We start from the raw sequence: 23,884 nt of genomic DNA, 5'->3' as shown, positions 1-23,884 counted from the left end.
ACTCCTAAAATATCTACCCTGTSTCTTGTACAGTTTTTTGAGAACTTTTAGTGTAAGAATCAGGACTGTACTATATGGAAATGAGGAAATAGGGGAGAATTGTGCAGGCCACTCGTAGTGAGAGAGAACAAGTGGTGGGGAATTGATATTCCCTGACGCATCTTATGGCAGACCAAAATACCGTGTTTCCCCTCTGCCTCTCCGAAACAGCTCTGAACAGCTATGGTGGGTGACAAATTTGGCTTTACTTCAGGCTTGTAAGAGGGGGAATCCTTTCTGTTTAAAAATACTGGTAAGTTGTGCTGAAGCTCTGACAAGTGTTTCAAATGGCCACAGTTGTATTTGAGGTTGCCGGAACTTTCCAAGAAAACCTGGACTGGGGATTTTGATGTTGCAGTGGGATCACAAAGCAGTGCTTCCTCCTGCCTAGGCTTCCCTGCCTGATGCTGCTTTGCTTCCTTTATCTTGTAGCAACATTGGAAAAACCTGCCAGCGAGGTTTCGAGCTGTCTCGTTTGGCAAGTGCGGGCCACACCTCCGCTTCTCCCAGCTGGAGCGTGGCCCAGTCCTGCGYGAAACTCCAGAAGAGCCCGGAGCAAACAGCGCTCAGCACCCCGGCAGTGCAGACTCTYCTCCTTCTCTGGGTTTCCCTGTCAGATTTTCTGCACAGACCACAGGACGTTTTTCCCATGTTCCATGAGGTGCTGCGGGGCCCATTTCCACCCCGAGTGCTGCCTTTTCTGGCAGCTGTGCTTTTCCAAAGGAAGGAGAGGAAGGAGACGGGGTTCTATCACTGGCGGGTAAGACAAACCGTGGGGCTCCTTGAGATGCCATTCCTCAGCTGATGTGCTCGCGAGCGACTTCCTGGTGCTGCAYGTGTGGAAAACCAGTCCTGCACTTCCACAGGAATTAAAAAGTTTATTGTTATCCAAATTTTCATTCCCTAAGGATAATATTAATGGGATTTCAGGCTTTTATTAAATTTTGGGTCTGTGTGAGGAAATGCAGAGTAGGTCTGTATTTCCTTCGGTTTTGGGGGGCAGAATTAACCTAATACCAAATACTTTTTGGGGGGAGAGTCCAGAATACTGTATTTTTCATCAGTTGAGACAAAATCATGCTTATGTGTTTTCTTTCAAAATATCCTTGATTACAGTTGTCTTCTTTTCTGCTATCTTATTTTACWGGGATTTATGATCTCAAGTAGACCAAGACTAATGATAGCTGTGCAACCACAACAGATAAAGTGGTTTTGGTGTGTTTGACCTTTAATTGGAGTGAAATAATTTCATTGTGTAAGATGGTCAGGCCAATAACTTCAATTTTCAATTTTGTGAAGGAGCCTTTGGCTGGAGATCTGATCTATGAGCTGATCATCCTTGCTGTGTCCTGTCATGCCAACCCCTCAATATACAACTTAAAGTTGCAGTCACCATTAAATGTCCCAAGACAATTTACTGCTTGTATACCTTTCTGTACTTCTGCTTGCCAGGTGATAAAAATAATCTTGCTGACTTTTGAATGTTATTGTTTAGTACTTGGGTAGAAGAGGCCAGTGTTAGCCTCCTTTCACCTGTAAATCATTAAAATATATTCACTCAGGTGCTAGCTACTTAAATAATAAATAAAAAAATAACATAGCCAAATTTTGCTGGCTGTAGGGAGAGATTTTGCATTGACTAAATGATAACTGAGCAAGAGGTGGAGCAGAAGAGGACTCTTTTGGCTTTGCAGGTGAATTTAGTATGACCAAATCTTTTTAATTTTCCAGAGTTTAGCCTTGGTTTCACTCCCAAAGGCAAACAACAATGGACTGGGAGTGAACACAGTGTTTGCCACTGTGACTGAGCTGCTGGCATTGCCCATCTCCTGGCTGACTGTAAATCTGGGTCTGTGAGGCTCCTTTCACACCTGCAGAATTATTCTCCTGAGGGAGAGGGGACAGTGCAAGGGGTGCCCAGGAAAGCCAGGGCTTTGCTTTGGGGTTTAAAAGCAAATTTGTGACACTGCTCACAAAGAGGGCAATGACAGGCAGCAGTTCTTCTTTGGGAGCAGGAACAAGATGGGGAGAAAGTGTTCCATTGGTAAACCAGACACTTCTTTGGGCTTCCTGATGTTCCCAGCATCTGTGAACACAAATTATGTCTTAGAAGCTACATTTTTATTTGCTATAATAAGACAACATTTTTGTAATGAATCTGGCAGGCTTATGGTGAGTCCTCTGCAGGCACTGAGGGCTGTGGAGTGGATCCCAGCACTGAGATCCCACTGTGTAAAGGCAATCATCCTGGATTTCATGAGAGTAAAGGCTACTGGGTCCTGTAGCTGGGATGTCTTGTTTTACAGTGGCTTCCAGCTGCATCAGCATCTTCAGTTTAGATGGAAGGTGTACRGACAGCTGTTTGCAAGGTTAAGTATGTGAAAATTGAGCCTTGTTCCTTTTTTTAGGATTTAAAGGGGGCTTTTCTTTTTTTTTTTTTGTTTTTGCTTCAGGTACACTCCTGAGCTCTGGAAAAGCAGTGATTCTGAAAAATCTTGCAAATGCAAAGCAGACGTTAGCTGCTTGCATCAGTCACATAGAGTGGTGTGCTGTCATGTAYACWGGTACAGGCAGAGCTGTCATCATTGTTTCCCGTTTCCCATAAGGATTTCTTGCCTGCCTTTCCCCTGATCATTCAGACAGAGCACATCTGGTACTCCCATGCTTTGTTACTCTGCAAGCAACATGCTGTGACCTTGCTGTGCCTTTGATAAAAGATAAGCATAAAAGGCACATGAGAAGGTTCTGGCATAATTGATCACACAGGCTTGGGAAAAGTGAAAGTTCTGTTGAGTTATATGTCTTAAAATATAATATAATGGGTGTGGAAACCATCAGTTGTGTAACGACTGTCTGGAAATCAAGCATCTTAGAGACCTTTGGAAAAGACTTCCTTTTGAACATGTAGACATTATTGACAGATGGTGTGCAATGAAGGTAGGATTGGCTGTCTTCATGGTGTTCTTTGCTTCCTCTGCTGATAGTGTCTGATTTCCAGGTGATAGCCAGGCTATGTGAATGAAGGTTGCTTTCACAGCCATGGGGGTGTGATTATGTAGCTTCATGTCACAACGAATGGAAGTGTTGCAACAACTTTAGGAAGTTGGTGAGAATAACATACAGAATCTTGAATTTCTCCCTGTAATCCATTCCCYAACTTGATGAGTTAGAAAGGAAGTCAGGCTTTGCCTGAGAAACTTGTCAGGGATTGAATAAAAGGGACGTGGCTGGAAAAGGTTTAAAGAGGAAACAAACYRGCATCTGAAGGGTAGAACTCATGGYGAAATTCCATGTGAAGGCAAGTCTTGTTCACAGAAAGCAATAGAGGAATGACTGTCTTCAACATGTCAGTGCTGCAAATAAGTGTCCTTTAAGATTAGTAATTGTATAACTGAAGTTTATTTGCACAAATTTAGTTCGGTATCTGTATGTGCAGTATCTTAGGAGACTCGTGTAGTTTTTGCTCTTTGCTTGTTGGTCAGGGTGGATGGTAGGTACTTGCTTAGTGCAAAAATGTTCATTATATTGTGTATGCCTTGTCTTTAGTATGTTGTTCAAACCCTGTTTTGCAAAAGCTGGCAAGTATCTCCAAGAGATGAAAAATAAGGAAAACTCACCAAGCACGTGACTGCTTAACGAGCACAGTGTAATTCCATTTATCAGATAAGGAACGTTCAAGGAGAGTGTAACAGTTGAGGGTTCACTGTTTTCTGTGAGATCCCAATTAGTGATATGTTGGGCCTGCCCTTTTATATAATATTTCAAGTATCATAGAATTAAAGAATACTTTGAGTTGGAAGGGGCCTTAAAAGTCACCTGGTTACACCCCCTGTGCCCTGGGAAGGGACACCTTCCACTAGACCAGGTTTCTTAGAGTTCCATCCAGCCTGGCCTTGCACRCTTCCAGGAACTGGGCATTCACAGCTTCTTGGGCAACCTCTTCCAGTGCCTCATGTGTCAGTCTGCAGTGGTTTTTCTGTAAGTGAAGATCCTGTTGAATTCAATAGTAAATGAGTACTTAGCAAATCTAAAATGAAACTCCGGTCCCAAGCCAACCATGCTGAAAATTATGAATGTGAAGAAATAACCATTTGTGAAAAGCATTTTAAAACTGTCACTTAAGAATAGAAAAAGTTCTTAGATGGCCAGGATTGTGTTGTCACAACTGACAAAAATGAGGCAGAAACCCATTCTGTTCCTGAGCCTTACACAATTACTTCTGTGCAGTGTCTGTACTAAATCACCTCAAGCTGTTCTCTCTTGTCTCCTGCCCTCCTCCACTTCTTCATATTCTCGGATTTGGTCAGACCTCTTTTTTCCACTTCACATCCTGGCATTTAGATACTAATATTACTTTCCAAAAATAGTCTCCCAGAAGCTTTCAAGAGTAAGGATTACATTTTTATCTATGCTGGTAAAGTGACATGCACACTTAGAGTGCTGATACCAATAACAGTCCAAAATGAAAGTGAATTTCTTACTCAAACTGCCATGAAGTATTTTGTTGAGAAAGTGTTTTGGCTTTTTTTTCCCTCATTGTAAACAGCCTATGCCTTCTATGTCTTTACACCCTGCTGTTAAGATTCTTGCCATGTCTGCTTTTACTCAAACATTCACGTGCCCTTGGCCAGAACTCTTAAGCTGGCTGTCATGAATTTATTTGAGCAGTTTTAGCATCTGTTTATCCCTCAGCAAGAATGYACTAACAAAGCAATTAAAAACTGATCTATAATTGGAGGAATCCCTAAAGACTTGCTTTCTGAAGTCCATGAGGACTTGCCCTAAGACATCACTCATTGTTTTGCTGAAAGGGAATTGAGTTTCCTTCTAGACTCCTTTAGTCATCCTCCAGAATGTTAAAAGTGCTGCATGTGTTCCCAGACTGATTTGTTAACAGCTTACTTTGGGCTGCTGCTCTGATACATTTCTCTGGTCTAACACACAGAACAGGCACTGCAACTGAGCTAAATGCTGAGCTTGTTTCTCTCTTTTCAGTGGGAAAAGCACCYTTACTACAACCTCACAGTAAAAGTCCTCCGAGCCAGAAACATCAAGGGTACGGATGTGTGTAAGTATTTAATCAAGGTGCTGTGAAAACAGCATTGTTAAGGGAGCCTCTTACCTACACATACTGCATTGCCTTTATGTCTCAACAAAAGTTTCTCATGTAAAGCATTTAAGTATATAATATAAAGTATACTATATTATATATATTTTGAAAGCTTTACATGAGGCCAAGCTGCAGATTAGGCAGCTGCAGCTGTTCTTACTTTGCAGAGCAAGATCAAGCCCTGGTAATGTTTTGCTTCCGTGCTCTTTTACCTGTTCTACTGTGGCCCATTCTGTGTTCCTTTCTCTGGATTCAGCCCCCTGSTCATGGCAAGTTTCACTCTTGCTCCTGCTGAACAGTCTGCTTGAGCCTGGAAGTAGAAATCTTCAACTCCAGCTTCCAAATATTTRTTTTCATTAATGGCTTTTGCTTCAGAAGTCCAGCCTCATATTTGCACTTTTCTGTGATACAGTGAGACTTAGAAAATGTGGAGCTCATGGGAAGGAGTATGTTTGAATAAAGTTTTCTGGCATCTCTCTCATTGTCACTCTAGTGTCCAAGGCAGACTGCTACGTGGAACTAAAGCTGCCCACGGCATCTCCCCGAGTCTCCCGAACTCAGGTTGTTGACAACTCTGAGAACCCAGAATGGAATGAAACTTTCCAGTAYCGAATCCATAGTGCTGTCAAGGTAAGAACCCTCTTTGGAGCTGGTTGTACCACCTGTATTTGCAAACTGGCTTGCTTTTCATCCTTCATTCAAAACCMGGGGTTCTTTATTACCCTCAAAACCTGTGCTTCTTGTAAGGTGTCAGCAGTCTTTAGTGGTGCAAAAAGCTCTGCTCTGCATGTCCAGCAATGCAAACTGCTCTGCTTAACTGCACTCTCATGTAAATTGCAGCTGGAATTTTCCATAAACATCCTTCTGATGCAACTCAGGAAAGAGAAGTTATGGCACGACCTGGTGGAGTTGAAGGAAATTCCTTGATCAAGCAGGTTTCTGTTTGATGTCTGCTTCTTTCACAGGAGCTGAATTTCTACTCACTGCCTTTTAGTTCATTTAGTCTAGTTTTGCCATCAGTTTCTATGATCCAGAAAACCAAAATTCAGACTCTTATAGAGACGGTACATTTGCTGTCTGTGTAGGACTTAATACAGTATTTAAAAAGTGWCCAGYRTTCATTCTCCAAGTAGACACTAATRGTAGGGGGAAGGAAACTGTTCTTTAAAAGATCAGTTTTAGTGTGGCACTCTTGCTTTGAATAATATCCTAAGCACTCAAGCTTTGGGATAAGGTGCCTGTCGACAAGAAACTATCCCCTTCACTGGAGTGCCTTTCCACAGTGGTTGGTGACAGATGTGGAATGGTACTCGAATAATAGGAAAATGGAAAGCTAAAATCTAGAGTGTGTGAGCTCCTGAGGCCTCAGTCTGTTAGTTCTGGAGACTGTCAGCACAATTCTAGGTTCAGCCTTGTCTCCTTGGGAACTCGTTGCTGCAAGGCTGTTTTTAGGGTGCTGTATGTCCTCATTGTGTCTATTTTAGCTACTTGCTCTTGAATTTACCAGCTCTGAGACAGTGCTGAGCAGGAAGTGATTGGTCCTGGACTGCACCATCCTGAAARAGTGGAAATTGGTATTGCTTCCTTGGGCAAATCTGTGCTGAAGCTGGTGGATGGTGTTGCCACGAGTTCAGCTGGGGCCTCCCTCTGCTGGGAAGCTGACAAAATGCTTCAGCTAAATGGTGTCAGCCAGGAAGGAGCATTCTTTGCTTAACTGTGCTGCAAGCCCTGCTGAAAATCCTGAATTTTCATCGGGATTGGAAGGGGGAAGGGTGCTGATGAATGCACAAAGTGTCTATTGTATGCAACTACTCAAGTTTATCGAAGTGATTCTGCTCTTTCATCTTAGGCTGCTGTTTTCTGCTTGCTTTTAGAACATCCTGGAGCTGACTCTCTATGACAAGGATGTCCTGGTCAGTGATGAGCTCACCTCCATCGTCTTTGATGTGGGGGGCATGAAGCCCGGCCAGCCTCTGCTGCGCACCTTCAGGCTGAACCCCGAGGTCAGTGCCTGCCTGGGCTGCAGCTCATCCCTGTGCACATCTGGCAGCATCTGCTGCTTGATTTGTTTGTGCTGGAGGAGCCAGATGGGGAAAATGAATCAGTTGGTGATGRCAGCACAAATGGTTTTACTGACAACTGAGATGTTTCCAGGTTCTCTAGTAACTTTGTGTGTGCTTCCCATAGTCCTTGGGATGCCCCAGCTAAATAAAATTTAGAATTAMTGCTGTCTCTCAGAAGATGTTAAAACATCTTTAAAGGGAATTAATTTTTCACATAACTTAGAGGAGCATAAACTGGTTTTAAAATGAAAGGCATTTGAGGGGACTGCAGACTGTTTTATTTAGCTTGTCATCATCAGTTTGCAAAAAAAGAAGTTTATTGCTGCAAAGATTACCTCTATGTYTACTAAGCTAAAAGCCTGAGAGAAGCTTACTTTCTCTGGATTASATTCAGTACATTTAATCTCTGTTTYATGTGGATGACASTGGTGCMCATCAGCTCTCTCAAGCCCTGTGCAGCTGTTTGTGGATTCACAGGACAGCCTTTTTTACGTGGGTAAAGCCACATCACCACTCTGGTCTATTTTGTAATGCCACAAACGCATTGCTACAATAGGTCTGGAGTAAAGGTGAGCTAATGATGTATTTTCTTGAGAAATTGGCCTTCAGTGCTGTTGGTGTGGCCAGGAGCAGACTAACTGGGGTGCAGCTCACAGGGAGTTGCTGGGCAGTGCCACAGGCACTCCAAAAGATTTATGATCATGAGAAAAGGCTTAGTAACTCCCCTGTTCCCGCTAACTCTGCCCATTTGCTGAACACTTAAGTCACCCTGATCCACAGGGATGGGAAAYTTCAAATTCAGCGAGCAAAATTACCCAAATTTGCTTCTACTTTGTTGTTTTAAAGMTGTGTTATGTCTGGTATCAGACACTTATTTTACAGGAGGAGAAAAGACTGGCTGGAACAATATCTGTAGGGGATGAAACCAGCAAAGAGTTGAGAGTGCAAGCTGCTGAAATAAGAGATGGGAAATGGGAGGGAGGAAGCCCAAAGCCTCATGTAGAAGCTGTTTGCAGAGATGATGCTGCTGTGGCACCTGAGCCAGAGGAGTTTTTTTGTCTCATTAGCAGAGTGATGGATCTGGGGCCAACTCTCACTTCTGTGTGCTTGTGTCTTCAAATGTAGATGTGTCTGGTCATGTAGGGTATGTCCAAGACAGGAGGAATATTTAAAGGCTAAATTTAACCATTTCAAAGTTTAACTGGAACCTTTATAAAAGGAACAAACCCAGTTATTTTAACAGTACATTACTATAACTGTAGCAAGAGGAAAGCTTAATCTCTTGGAAAGATGTCTCATAATTATATATGCAGGATCAAGAGTAACCAATGTCTGACTTTTATTTTCAAAGGCTAATGAAGAGCTGGATGTAGAGTTTTACTTGGAGAAATGGTGAGTCCTTCCTGAAGAGCTGAATGAACTTGTGCCCTGCAGATACGTTGTCACTTGATTATTCTGTGTAGGACAGTCTTGCCCATAAAAAGGCTGATGCTCTGTAGTTCTCTGTGGTGTTTGAGTTGATYCACTAATGCTTGACCACAAATATCCTTAGTGCTCCAGTCACCAATATTTTTAGGGTACCAAAATAGAAATAAAATTTTGCTGGACTTCATGGGAAGGAATGAACACTTTATGGATTAGTTATTTACTGGTGGAAAACGTTGACAGTTATTCTTGCAAAATACACAAATGAGTACTTTATGTATCTGATAGTTTGTGTAGCTCAGCTCTTCTCAAGGTTATCAAAATAACTAAGATGGGAAGATCTTACAGCACATGCTTATATTTGCAGATGAGGATTTTTCTTCAGTTTTTCCCAGCTCCCATTATTTTGTGAAGGGAAATACATACTTGGTGTTTGCCTGGATCTCCCACAATGGGGACCTTTTTGCCCCACTATTTGAGTTGCAAAGTAGGATGAAGCAAAATTAAAACAAATCATCACTAAAAATAAATCTCTTGGTTTCACAGCTCAGATGCCCCGACACAGGTATTGACCAACGGAGTCCTTGTGGTGAGTACATGGAAGTCAGAATCATGTGTTGTGATTTACTSCTGAAGATAAATTTTCAGTAGAAAGAAGAATTGTTGAACGTTGCAGTCCTGCTTCCAAATAGCTCCTACTGTCTCCGGGATCTGCCTCTTTTATTTTTTTTTTTTATTTTTTTTTTTTATTTTCTGATTTAAAAATCTTTCCCAATTTTTAAATTTGATCCCAACTTACAGAAAGGTACATTTTTTGAGATTTTTGTTTGGTTTGTATTTTTTTTCCCATTAAGGCTGCTATAAAAATTTAAAAAAATGTCTTTAGGAGGTAAGTGAGTCTTGAAGATTGTACTATTTTCTAGCCTAGATGCCAGCCAGGGAGAGTCCCTCTTCTTTTTTTAACACATATTATTTCTAAATTTTCATGAGTGCCATTAGTGAGCAGGTGATGGCTTCCTGTTCTCTTGGKTTAATCAATCTAAGAAAACCAGTTTATTGTCCATTAAAAATACAGGTGTTAATCCCTCTTTTCTCCCTCAAAAGAAAAGGTGATGGAGTCCAGTTTTTTATAAAGAAAAAAGGATAATGGTAAAAATTTAGAGTTTAAATTTTTTTTTTCCCCTGAAAGAATTGGTGGCATTTAACAGCAGAGTCCTGAAAACTATTTCATAGCAAGGAAGCTTTTGTGGCAATTTCCCTTAGCAAATCAGTCTTATTGGAGCTGTCGAGTAGTTTCTTATCTTTTAGGGCACTTGTAGCTGATTAAGTATCTCATCTACTGGCCTAGAGGGCAAGCTGATGGCTGAATGGTGTGAGAGACTAAATTTCATGAGGACATAGACAAGCTGGAACARAAATTAATGAAGTGCTTGCTTGGATCTAAACAGGTTCTGAATAGATACTCATATATACATTAAAAAAGGGTGAAAACCCCCAGGTGTTGATGACTTGTAACTATGRAGTATTGGTTGTAAATAAAACCTCCACACCTGGAATAGAAAGGGTGTTTTTTTATTTTGAAACAGGAGCAAAAAATCCTGTCCTACTGAAACACAACTTGTTCTTCGCTTGAACTAACAAAATATGACTTGATGGTTTTTTTGACAGCTTGCAGCTGAGATAGTAGGTGAATTAAACTTCAACAAAGAAGTGAATGAAAAATTGTGTAACCAGAGCTGGTTTCTCTTTTTCCCAGGTTCATCCTTGCTTGTCTCTGCAGGGCACTGTCAAGAAAGAGGAAAACACAAAAGAGAAACAGCAAGGTAGGGCTGCCTGAAGAGCTTAAGTCATCACTACTCTTCAACATGTTTGTTCCTTAAGAGAAAGAGGAGACTTGTTTCTCTGTCTGTACAATGCCTTTTAATTAACTGACATAAAAATTTACTTTTTATGTCAATTTTGCTTTTATTTTTAAAAATTAATAATATAGGGTATTTTCTGCTGGGTACCACACAACAGAGTTTTTGCTTATGTTTTCATAGCCTCAGCTGCACTTAATAAGTACATGATTTTCAACATTTATTGAAACAGCTCCTGTGGTCCAAACTTCTTTTTCTGATGCACAGGATGCTGCGAGGTCAAGGTGTCTGTCCCAGGGGCRTATCAAAAGCAGTTGTCTATTCCTTGGACACCAGAAAATGAGAAGGATTATGAAACCTCCTTTGTCTTTCACGTGGATAAAGAAATAGGTCCAGAACTGCAAGTGGAGCTGGAGCAAACCATATCTGTCCTACAGGTAAGCATCCATGCTGATTCCACAGAGTTACAAGAGATAAGTTTTTCCTCTATTGTTGTTTTTTACACATTACCATTTTTAAAAAAATGATTTAAAAATGTCAGCCTGTGCACTGAATCTTTGACATTGCATAATGAGGTGAAGTTACCTTAAAAGTATATGCTCCCCAAAAATTTGACATCTGTTCAAACTCAAGGACTAAAAAAAATCTGCACAAAGCATGCTTGCTGCATGAAGATATCTTTGCTTTCATCTTTTGAGATATTTTATAAGAAACCTTTTTTATTAGAAACTTGTATTTAGGTTTGTCTATTACTTTGCAGTTTCTCCAGGTACCCRTGTAGTGACTGAATATTCCTTTTCCAAAAATGAGAGCAAGGAAACTCTTGATTCCATGATGTTTTTTATCCCCATGAGCAGTTGGGCAGTGTGATTGCCAGTGGTGACCTYGGCTGCTCTAGAGGCAGCTGTGAAGAAGAGGACACAAAAAAGGATGTGGGTGAATAGCTCTGTATTAACAGAGCTTGCCCCTTTGCTGCATGCAAAAAAACTCAGACATTTCCTGGCAAACTTTAATTTGCTCTGCTTTTGAAGTTGATTAGGTTTTTTTTTTTTTTTTAATTACATTCTTCCCCTTGTCCCTAAGGCTTTTCCTTTTTTTCTATTTTGTGGTGGTTTTTTTTATGTATCCCTAAAGTTTTTCATCTTTTTGGTATCCTTGCCAAATTCTGCTTTGAAAGCAGAATGCAAGTTTGCTTGTGAGTTTTCTGACACATGYCAGAACACCACTATTTGTAGGGGGAATTTTATACTTGAAGATCTTTCTCTTGTGGCACACAGGTATATTAAAAAAACCCAAAACAACAAACAAATAAACCCACCCTAAAACTAAACCAACCCGAACAACAACAAAGAAACTACTTGAATGAAAAAAAGATCTGTCCCTGGCAAAGATCTGTCAAACAGAAAGCAGGATGCTCTTGAAAAGCCTTGGACTTTTGGGAAAGATTTAGCTAGAGTGCTATTAAGAATTGTTTGCTGTATGGTTGTTTTGATGTATAAAAGTYGTACCTTTAACTCTTTTTCTGTGAATCTCAAATAACATTTTGTTTTTTAACAGGATGGAGTGAACCCTGATATTGAAAAACATACTACAGTTCTGGGACTGGGGACTGTGCCAGTTAATTCCCTTCCTATTGGAGAAAAAGTTGATAGAATTGTTTCTTTGGGAGAGGTAATGTCAGTATTTTGCACTTGCTTTAACATGCATGAGCTGACCTTTCCCTCCATTGCCTTTAGGTGTTTGGAAGGTTGGGCAACCTGTGATTCTCAGGAGTGCTGTTTTCTTGGATGTCTTAGAATGAAGTAATGAGATTACTCAGTGCAGTTCTTCCAAAAATGCTTTCACRGYTGGGTCTTGCACAACAAAGTATAAWTTTCATCACTTTTTCAAAGCAAAAAGTCAGGGTGTGAAAGAAAAATACCAGAGAAGGGAAAAAGCAAGACACTTTTAGAAGTAATTTCCTTCACACTGTCCTGTGAGTATGTTTTTGCTTCCCATGGAGACTATTAAAAATCTGTATATTAGGTGCAGGGATGGTGTTCCAGAGATGTAATTTTATGGGTGAGGGTGCGGTTTTGGATAGTATATGGTGACCCTGTTGTCATAGCCTTTATTTTGTAGCTCCACCTGTGAAATTGCTGTCAATTGCAAGATGTGTTCTCTCTTTCCACAGGGAAAAAGTTTGGATATGAGTTTGAAAACTGAAGTGAGGTGAGTGGGAACACCAAAGTCCTTTGAAAATCAGCAAAGGGCTTTGTTCTCATAGTAAAGGAGCTGAATGACTCTCCTTTCTGTTCTGGGGAGGTCTGTTCTCTCCAYTGATCCCTTGGGATACATTAAACAAAAATATCTTTGATGGTTTTTGTTCTGAAGGCTGTGACTCTTCGCTTTGCAGTTATTATCTATGGGACTGGTGTTAATCCTGCTGAGATCTGTACAAATACAAATGTTGTGCTTCTGATACTTAAGTGTAAAATAGCTGGTGGTGTAAGTATTGAGTRGTTTGGTTAGGCACAGATATTTCACAGAATATGTGCAGTGAGATACTGGCAGGTAGGAAAGGACATGTTCATGTGTGAAGAGCTTGAACTATGAATAGATGAAGGGTGCAAGRAAGAACTAAAAAGGAAAGAATAATGGAAAACAGAGCAGTTGTCTAGTAAGTTGATGGGGTCAATTAAGCACAGTCAAAAACTGAAGATCTTGCTCCCCTTTTACAAACTCATGGAAAGTTAGTTGGTATTCAGTTGCCCCCTTCTGCCTCTTAAGTTCAGAAACTTCTGATTTAAAATCCTTCCCCTCATTTCATGTTCATGTTGGTACAGTGATGTCAGTTGCTCCTCATATGATCTTCTTCACCTACTAGGAATTTTTCTTCCTTTGTTAAATTCCTGAAGTTAAATCTGAATACTGTTTGACAGAAGCTTTGAATTTAAACATTAAAGGAGAAATGCAGTATGGAGAAGTTTAATTTTTTATTTCATAATCTGTGGTACAGAATAGCTGGTGTATGCATGAAAATTTCACMTTAGAGTTTGATCCAGCTCAGATCAGGTCCTAGACAGTGTGTTCACAAAACATTTTCACAATATTTTCCATGTTAATAACAAATCCTCTAAAATGTTGTGGGGTTTTGTCTTCTATTTCAGCACTTGGGATCTTGATATACGACTGGGTTTTGATCTCTGCAAAGAGGAGAGAGAATTTTTGGACAAAAGGAAGAAAGTGGTTTCTGAGGCACTGAGGAAGGCTCTTCAGTTAAAAGAATCCCCTCCWAAAGATGAGGTACTGAGCACAGTGCTGTGGTGACATTGCTAAAATCCTTTATGCTTGGTTGATAATTGGGCAGTGTAAGATTCTTTGCCTGCAACCAACTGAAAACATGGTTTACTTTCACCATGGTGTGAGATAGATCCCTGGCATGTTTCCATTCTGAAATCTCAAATGTTGTTATATTTCTCAAATTTTGAGAGGGGCATGTGTGTTTTGGAACACAAAACATTGAAATTTCAGAACGTACATACTTTCTTTAGTTGAACTCTTGTATCTTGGGCTTTGGGCGTGGAATTGTGAAGGGGAAGTCTGTTTCAGAATGGTTAAAATGAAACTCACACTACAGAAATAGATTCTTAATTGCTTATTTGAGAATGCTTACATCTACATAGCCTGATACCTTGCTCACTGGTATTTGCTCATAGCAAGATACCTTGCTACTGTTATAAGAATAATTGCCTCTTATATGTCTATTGTAAGAAAGTAAATGTGTGATAATATACATAATAATTTCAGTGAGTGACTGTCCCTAACACGACCCTGCTATGATTTATAGTAAAAAGTGTATTTCAATTACAAAACARAGAAAAKTTCTGCTTGAAATCAAACCTGAAAYTACTTAGAGTGTAAATAGAAATAGAGGTTTTTATCTGTATTTTTCATTCAAATGAGATTGAGACGGGATTAATTCTGTAATTTATTGGCAATCAGAAYTCTGTGATTGTGACCCCTGAGTTTGCTGTCTGCAGGTTCCAGTCGTGGCTGTTTTGGGGTCTGGAGGTGGGATGAGAGCACTGACATCGTTCTATGGCAGCCTGGCTGGGCTGCAGCAGCTGGGCCTTCTGGATGCTGCCATGTATCTCTGTGGGATCTCGGGCTCCACTTGGTAAGCAACATGCACTGCTGATTACAGAAATTTACAAGTGAAGATGGTAGCGTGGATGCAAAATGACATTTGTGCTGTCTGTAGGCAGACTGCAAGCCAWGTATTTTACCAGTTTTCACCTGTGAGTTCTGATGGGGATCCTGAAAAGTCCAAGAGATTGAGGATCATGTCCAACCCACGCAGCCACTGCTAAATTTATGAATCTTCTGCTTGAGCAAGTCTGACAACAGAATATTAGAACACATTACATGGATAAAACTGCTGTGTGTTACACTGGCTTAAAAACCTTCCTCATTCCCCAGCTCTTGCCAAGAAGATAACTGAGGTGGTGCAAGTCACTGGAAACATGTCCATGCAGGCCACTGTGGCATCACTTTCCAAAATGGCATACGTGGCTAAAGAGAGGCGTGGCACTGTCTTGCCCTTTGGTGGACTGGAGCAATGTGCTGAAGTATTAGATRTGGCTAGAATGTTTCAGTTGCTCAGTTCTTGGAGTTTATGATGAAGTCATCCCTTGYTTTTGTGAAAGGATTTCATAGAGGAGTTGTGCAACCTGACAGTATAATCCTTCCTTCCAAAGCTTTGTGTGTTGAATTGMCTCCTCTGTACCTATTTCTCTGGCCTTTTTTTGATTCAGAAACACTTCTGCACAAATGTAGGCATCTGTCTGGGTAGTCAAAGGTCCAAACTACCTTCTCCTTTCAYCAGACCGGTGTTCTGGTGAAGGCTTTGGCTTCTGTTGCTGCATCCTGCCCCTTGCTGCCAGCCAGCCCATCGTGGCTGTTCTGTTCCGTTCTATCAAATGTTAGCATATGTTTAGGGACTGCATCATGGTGCTAGCATGTGGTGCTTRGAATATCCTTGGAAGGCAGGTTAGCAATCAGGATAAAGATGTCCTGTAGGTGTCAGGGTTTCCAGCACATTTTAGAGTTCAGAGATCCCATGTTTATGGATTCTTTACTCTTTGATTAGCCAGACTTCTCCAGTTCTGCAGCACTCAATATAACCATGAGGGTCTTCATTACCAATGACACTAATAAAAGCATTTTCAGGTGTTTATCGACACTGTACCAAGACCCTGCCTGGTCACAGAAAGACCTTCAAGATGCCATCAGAAGAGCTCAGGATGCTGTGTCCAGCAGCAAAGCAGGGGCATTTTCCCCAGAACGCCTCAAGTACTATTTCCAGGAGCTGAATGCGATGGAGATCAGTGGACGGAARGTTTCCTTTACGGATTTGTGGGGCCTTATTGTGGAATACTTCCTACAACAGAAGGTAAAAGAGTTCATGTTTGGATGTTTACTGCTGTTTGTCTTTCAAGTGGGAACTCTACCCATCCATGTGTTTACAGTCAAGAAACCAATGACCCTCCACCTTTGTGAGCTGTTTTGATATAGGTGTTGCTGTGGAATAAACATAGTATCTTCTGTAATAAAGTGCTTTTAAATCATATGGATCAGTGTTATGGAAAAATGCTGTGTTTATTTGGAATGACTGTTATTAAATAAATAGTTTTTGTACTGGGCAGGAGAATGATGTTGGTTTTGCAGAAAGGAGTTGCTGTGAAGYATTTTCTATGTAAGTGAGATTGAAAATCAGAGGGATAACTAGTTTTAGAATGTCTAATGTTATTTATAATATGCAGCTGAAAAAATATTTTGTCCAAATCTAAGGATGTGCTTGGACAGTGGAAGGAAACTGGGCTTTGAATTAGTAGTACTTTAATCAGAAATGCCAAGTATTTGAAGTATGGGTACGGAACTTTGCCTGACTGAAGTGCTCTCCTCCTTCCTTGCTTGTGACCAGGAAGATCCATCCAAGCTGTCTGATCAGCAAGAAGCAGTGAAATGGGCCCAAAACCCTTATCCYATCTATGCAGCTGTCAATGTGAGACCCAATATGAGCAGTGGTGACTTTGCAGGTATGAACATGGAMATTTATTTTTGTTTGCTGAAATCCCTGACTTCCTTTCATCTGTCCWGTTCCTTGGATAGTGAGCAGCTGATAACAGGAAATATGGCTCAAGCAGCAATTGGCAGTGTGGGAGGCAATAGGATACTGATTGACAGTGTTGTCATTCTGATAGCAAATGCCTTCATTGTGGCTAAAATGGAGAAATKAGATTCAGCACTGTTGGCCACTCCACATGTCTTCTAGAAACTGCCTGAAATTTTTAGGAGCTGAGAAGATTCTTATAATACATGTGTCTGTGTCTGAGTCAGAGAATTGGAGTCCTTGGTAGTTAGGTGAMTGCTTTCTTCTGTAGTCTCAGACATAAAATTTGTGTAAGATTCATGTWAACTAATGGATTGGCCACCTTGTAGTGTGTGTCATGAAAATTGTAGGTTTTAGTAGCCTGAGGTCTTACAGTAAAAATATGAAGGCCAGTCCTTCATTGAAACTTTAAAAACKCTGCAACAGGTGGGGATAGATGAGTGAGACAGGAACACAAATGCTTCTGTCCATCTGTGTACTGCTATGGGATTGTTTGTTTGTTTTATTCTGGAGCAGTGTGTGTGTAAAGTTCRAGAAGCATTTGGATATAACGCTTGCAGACACATGCTGTGGTTTTAGGATAATCTGTGCAGGGCCAGGAGTTGGACTACATGATCCTTCTGGGGATCTTTCAACTCTTTGTGAAAATCTTTCAAGCACAAGGGGACACTTTGATAAGAAGACAATGAAATCTGACACCGTGAGTCAATTAAGTTTTCAAGTCAGTTCTGCAGTAGTTTCTGGGAGATGGTGTGTAGTGCAAAGAAACACTGAGAAAAATGAAGTATCTTCCACTTTGGATGGAAAAGGGAGAAATCAAAATGGTTTAAAGTAAAAATAAAACAGGCAGGTTATTTCCAGAGTAAAAAAGTCAAGGTGGAGCAAGATGGAATGAAAGCTTTCCCAAGAGTTTTTGTTACTTATATGTAGACAGAGGCTAGAGAAGAGGGGCAGGGAATTCCAGGGGATGTGACAAGTGGAAGGAGAGTCCCTTCTGTCTCCCTTGTGTGAACAGAAAAATGTTTTCACTCCTGTTTACTCTGAGATGAGTAAATATCCTGTTGGCTTGTTCTTAGAATGGTGTGAGTTCACTCCCTATGAAGTTGGATTTCGCAAATATGGAGCTTTTGTTCGAACAGAGGATTTTGACAGTGAGTTCTTCATGGGACGGCTTGTCCAGAAACATCCAGAGCCCAGGATTTGTTTTCTACAAGGTATGATCTTATGATAATGTTTAAATCATCATTTAAGGAGATGAAAAGGAACTTTGCTGCTTTTGGGACCTATGAACCTAAGTCTATGCCTTTTTCCCTTCCAAAAAGACTTGAAGAAGTGAAATATGTCAAACTTTTCTCCAGAGTTTTAGGTGTTGGTTTGCAGTGTTACAGTCTGCTGTCCTGAGTCTGCAAGGTGACTCCATTACAGCTGCCTGTCAAAGTGTCTCCTGTCTTCCTCTTCTCTTGCTGTCTTTTCTATGCTTTTCTCTTGGAAAAAATTCTGCATTATATTTTAACATCATAATTTTTCATGTGATTGACTCCAAGGTTTTAATTCAAACATCACTTGTTAGAATARTAGGGGTAAAATGACAGCCCTCTCCCATGAAAAATGGCCTTTGGTTACACCATGAAAAACCTTTTGAGTGTCAAATTCTTCCACATTTCTCCTGCAGGAATGTGGGGCAGTGCCTTTGCTGCAAGCTTGGATGATATCTGCCTGAAGGTGGTTGGTATAGGACTGAGCTTTCTGGATTCTTTCAAAGATGTTATCGAAGTTGTAGGTAAGAACACCAATGAAAATAGTTGGATTTTTCAAAAGATTGCTAATTTTGTAAGGATCATAAATAATATGATGCAAAAATGTGCTGTATGTACTTTTCAAGATTTGCATAAAGGGTGGATTGGGACAGATCTCTCTTATATCATATGCTATTCCCTTTGATCACACTTACAGTGAGGAGAGATATTATGTTTCTTTAGTACACTTCCTCTTCCTTATTTTAAAAAAAACTTGTATCTGACTTTGACTATAAATTTCAGCTGGTTTGGGGAGCTGTCTTAAACACGTATTAAAGTGCAGGAGTCGTAATCATGAGAAGGGGAAGGGTAGAAGCTGGATTGCTAARCAGGAGGTTTTAAAATAGGCTTCCAGTTTCCCCCATGGTCTGCTTTTGGTAATATTGTTTATGTTTATGCATCCATTTGTTCATTGCAGTGAAAAGGAAATATTTTAGAGGCTGGGGCTTGTTCATGTACGTGGTTAAGGCTTTAGTGTAACTGGTGGAAGAAGAGAGGTTTTTTTTCCCTCTGCCTTTCCAGCCTTGTTCCCCCACCACACACCACTCTTTTTGTGTAATAAATGCTACTATGTGTGGTTGACTGATGCTGTCTTATGTGACAGAAGTGCTTGTCCCTTGGTTACAAGAGTTTCTTTGTGTGGGTTTGAAATTAATATGGGCATTGCTTCATGAGTAACRCTCTTCCCGTTAAACGGGCCAAATATCATCCACCTATGGAATATGCAACTCATTCAAAATTCATTACAATACCCTTATTAGTGGGCAAATTCAGCCTTAGGAAAACTGGTTAAATATTGTAGAGAAAGGTCAGATTAAAATGTTGGAACTGGCATTTTGTGTATGTTTTGCATCCTTCTGTGACTTCTGCAGACGACTGCCGAAGRTTCCATTTCCGAGACCCAGCACGACTGAAGACTCGCTTGGTCACACCTGGGGGCCCCTTGTTACAAATTTTCCAGGATTTCTTCAAGTCCCGGGTCACATGTGGAGAAACCTTCAACTTCATGAAGGGATTGTATCTTCATAAAGATTATGTTAACRTCAAGAAATTCGTCGCTTGGAGAGGTAAATGAGTCTGTATGTATGTGGGATATTATATAAGGTGCTAATATTTGATTTTATTCCAGGGAATATCCCTCTTCTTACACCACAGCAAAACATTTGATCCCCTACATTTATTCTGCTGTATCTAATCATCAGACTTCACAAGTCAATCTCTGATGAAGGTGCAYGTTGGAATGCCTTTTTTCTTTTTATGACACTAATATCAGCTTTGTTTATTTCTTCTGCCAACAGGTGTGTAAAGAATCAATGTAGTTACTTGTGTTACTTGGGGTGTCTTTCAGGTACCCACCTGGATGCGTTTCCCAACCAGCTGACACCCATGGATGACAGCTTGTATTTAGTGGATGGTGGCTTTTCTATCAACTCTCCCTTTCCCCTGGTACTTGAGCCWGAGAGGGATGTGGATGTTATCTTGTCGTTCAATTTTTCCTGGGAAGCTCCATTTGAGGTGAGAGAAGCAGCTGAGCATTATTACATGAGCATGAAGGCACAAAATCATATTTGCAATAACAGCAGGTCAGTTGGTGTTGAATACGAACACTGATGGACAAAGGAATTAAAATAAATCCTTMCGTCTTCCATGAAATCATAGAAGATTTTGGGCTGGGAGAGACATCAGGGATCATCTCTCCTGCCCTCCTGCCATGGGCAGGGACACTTTCCACTAGCCCAGTTTRCTCAGAGCCCCATCCAGCSTGGCCTTGAACACTGCCAGGGATGTGGAGTCCAAACTTCTCTGGGCAGCCTGTGCCAGTGCCTCTCCACCCTCACARTGAAGCATTTCCTCCAAATACCCACTCTRAACCTRCCCTCCTTCAGCTTAAGGCCATTTCCCCCTGAACTGTCACTACATGCCCTTGTGAAAAATCCCTCTCCAGCTCTCATAAGCCTCCTTTAGCACTGGAAGGTGTTCTCAGGTCTCCCCAGTGCCTTCTCTTCTCCAGGCTGAGCCTCTCTTGCTTGGTCTTCATATGAAAAGTTACTGTGCTGTGCTTTTTCCTGTGAAGGTCATGAGTAAATATAAAGTTGACCACTGTAAGAAGATTCAAAATTTTTCAGAAGCCTAAATAGGTTGTTAGGTAAAATGAGACTTTTTTTTTGGCATATAAGATAATTGTTACTTGGATATATGCTCCTAAAGGAAAAATGGCTATTGGTGGTTTTCTTCATAAAAACAAGTTATTTTCTTTTGTGGRTTGTAGTTAGATGATCTAAAAGGTATTGTTTCTACTGTATTGAAATTATTTTTATTTTTTGATAATAGGTTTTAGAACTGACTCAGAAATACTGTGAGGAGAGGGAAATTCCTTTTCCAAAAATCAAATTTAGCAAGGAAGATGAAAAGAACCCAAAAGAGTGTTACATGTTTGTGGATGATAATAATCCAAAGGCTCCAATTGTACTCCATTTCCCRCTGGTGAATGACACCTTCCAGAAATACAAAGCACCAGGTAAGCAATCTGCATCTTAAAGAGCTCTTCTGAGAATCCTTTCAGTGTGCTGATGGAGATTTGTGTTCCTCTTTTCATTCTTCTTAATATTACTCAGTGATTATTGAATGATACTTACATTTAAGGCAGAACCAGTTTTTTGAAGACCAGGATGAGAGAAGAGGTGCACAAAAAGAAATAAAATCCAAAGGCTGAAAGAATCAAAATTAGGCTAAATTTTGGTTCTTTCTGAACCTTTTTGCCCTGATACCAGATTCTATTACTCCTATTTGTGCTTCATATACAGGAAAGGACTATTAATCAGATTAAATAGGAAGTTGATTTGTTTATTTATTCCCAAGCAGCAAAGTGTTGGGACCAATCYGTGTGTGAGATTGTGTAACTCAGTGTTAGGTGTTAAGTGGCCTGTGCCCTTGTAGTGTGAGATCAAGTGATACATAATCCTTGCTTCATTTAAGGTGATTTAAACAGACTTGAAGGGCCCCTCAGTCCATCAGGCAGGAACACTGGGACCTTTAAGAAGAGACAGGCAAAAATCAATGTCCTTTTTCTCCCATGTGGGGAGGAAACGGCATCCTGAATGAAACCTTTGGAATATGTRGAAAAGAACATGGAGGACTGGTGCAGGGGGATGTGAAGCACGCTGTTAATGTTTTCTGTGTCAATGCTATAATGATTGCCAGGTCATGGCTGYGTTTCCTCATTGATAATGAAGAGTTTCAATGTGATAGGCTTGATTATGGCTCAAGACTGGTATTTCTATAGCAGCAACAAGCAAAAGTGTTTGTAGTAAACTTCTTTAGTGTTCATCTTTCAAGATTGGTATTCAAATTTAAGTGGCAAGGTGCTCCTAGGGCCAGTTGAACTCAARGTGTGTCTTTCATTTTAGTGCAGAGCAGCACTTCCAGGAGGAATTGAGCTTTATATTCCCTCTTTTGAGCATAATAATCACAGATGAACTYRGCAATTTATCAYAATRAAAATGTATTTTAATACTTTATTTTGGAGCTTAATAGAAATAGAAAGGGTAATAATACTTCAGCTTCCCAATATTTTGGAAAGAACTGAAATCTCTGAGGAAGAGCGTTGAGGAAAAGGTTGAGGTTCAACAGAACTATCTGTGATACCTCCTACCAGAATTCAACTAAAATGGGTCTASCACAGTGGAGGGGTTTTTGTGATTATTTTTTTTTCTTTCTTCCTGCAGGAGTTGAGCGTAAGTCAGAAGAAGAGAAATCCTTTGGTGACTTTGTTATTGAGTCAAAAGATTCCCCTTACCGTACGCTAAATTTCACATTTGAGCCACATGATTTCAGCAGGTTAGTGAAAGTGAATCGCTACAATGTTTTAAACAACAAGGACGCTCTTCTCAAAACCCTGAACTTGGCTCTGCAAAGGAGGAGGTTGAAGAAAGTCATCAATAAGTCCAACACATGAGCAACTTCCAAGTGTGAGGATACAGAGAGGCTGCAGTGTACAAAAGCCATGAGGCTCAAGACAGAATACTGAAAGTGAAGAGCTGGAAACCCTCATATTGGGCAGGGATTGGCACTCCTGGCACTGGAAACTCATTCCAATTTTGTTCTCTGATGCAAACTCAAGGGATGTACAGTACAACATGGACTTTGCTTCCTTGTGTGGGGAAGAGGAAGGAATTACCCARCTCAGGATCTCAAATCACAGTGGCTGATTCCAGATGATTTGGGAGCTCTATTCAAACTGTCCAAGCATTTGGAGAATAATGTTCCAGACTGCACTGAGTAATGCACCTCTTTATGTCAAAGGTGCTGGGTGTTTGGGGAAACAAATTCCCTCTGTACTTTTCTCTCTTGCTTTTGAACCTCCCTTCATGAACTTTTACAATTTACATCATCTTGTAAAGAACTCCACAGATAAAAACTGCACACTGAGAGAGGAAATATCTCCTTTTGCTTTCAACTTGCTACTGGCTGATGCCCATTTCCTTTCAAGACTGAACGGTCATTACCAGCTTTCCATTTTTGCCATTCATGCTTTCAAAGATCTTTGTGACTTTTACATCCTCCTCTTCTCAAAGATTTTAATGACTTTTAGTCACCCAGAAATTCAATATTGAGTACCTTATTTTGGTAAAAAAATTGGTTTTGAGGAAATAAATGTTCTCTTTTTATATTTAACGATAAAAGCATATTGTGGGATTGTTTTGCTTCTTCCTACAGTCTGATCATCATGAGATGATGAAACTGTGCTGAAAATGCTGTCTCATCTTTCTCTTTCTGTGTAAGAGGAGGGAAGGCTCATTTGAAGGGTTTGAATTAGATATTTTTTCCCTTACACTCCAGTTTGTAATTCACTCAGACCTTTGTTGAAGGAATTTGTGTGTCTATGTATTTTAGAAATGTCAAAAGTCAAGGTAGGCACACCTTATRAATGTGAATGAATAAAATAATGTCAGATGCTGCTGTGCTGTGGGATGGAATTCAYCTCACTTTGCAAAAAGCCCAGAAAAAAGTACTGAATTATGCAGTTGGAAAATACGTAATGCAGAACAGTGGCAAAAAACCACTGTTCACTTTTATGGCTTTTACATTGGGCTGAATGTACCAGTTCTGTGTTTAAAACTGAAGCCTAACTGATGTAAGGGCTTATAGATGGGTATGATTCTTAATACATTTTTTATGTGTTTCTATTTTAATAAATGTTAGTTTTGCTCACATGCTCTTCCCATTTTTTCTGAAGTACTTTTGTCAGAGACGATCAGGTCGATGGCTTGAGTGTGAGAATTGGCCTGAGTYAAGAAAGAAAACCTCATAGTTGTGCTTTGCTAGAGACCATCAAATCAAGGGGAGGGTGAGCAAGATAACACCAGTAACTTCCTAAAGAATCTTAAAAAGGCGGAAAACCCATTTCAACTGAGAAATTGAAAGTGACAAAGTTTTCA

At 40.3% G+C, this 23,884-nt stretch overlaps 1 protein-coding gene across 1 annotated transcript; it reads left to right on the top strand.

The window, feature by feature from the left end:
* Nucleotides 1–471: 471 nt before the first annotated feature.
* PLA2G4F (phospholipase A2 group IVF) lies at nucleotides 472–23,657 on the top strand. The gene is made up of 20 exons (XM_057365962.1): nucleotides 472–799; nucleotides 5,035–5,107; nucleotides 5,643–5,779; nucleotides 7,024–7,152; nucleotides 8,564–8,604; nucleotides 9,184–9,226; nucleotides 10,394–10,460; nucleotides 10,764–10,933; nucleotides 12,054–12,167; nucleotides 12,670–12,707; nucleotides 13,646–13,781; nucleotides 14,519–14,655; nucleotides 15,708–15,930; nucleotides 16,462–16,576; nucleotides 17,727–17,864; nucleotides 18,323–18,430; nucleotides 19,319–19,513; nucleotides 19,795–19,961; nucleotides 20,778–20,964; nucleotides 22,172–23,657. The coding sequence occupies exons 1-20, from the start codon at nucleotides 689–691 to the stop codon at nucleotides 22,399–22,401; spliced, it is 2,559 nt and encodes an 852-aa protein (XP_057221945.1). The 5' UTR covers nucleotides 472–688; the 3' UTR covers nucleotides 22,402–23,657.
* The last annotated feature ends 227 nt before the right edge of the window (nucleotides 23,658–23,884 follow it).

The sequence above is a fragment of the Malurus melanocephalus genome, unplaced genomic scaffold (genome assembly GCF_030028575.1).
Source record: "Malurus melanocephalus ecotype Western Australia unplaced genomic scaffold, MMel_1.1 scaffold_2, whole genome shotgun sequence".
In the NCBI taxonomy this organism is placed as follows: domain Eukaryota; kingdom Metazoa; phylum Chordata; class Aves; order Passeriformes; family Maluridae; genus Malurus; species Malurus melanocephalus.
This window is presented reverse-complemented; position numbering and strand designations above follow the sequence as displayed.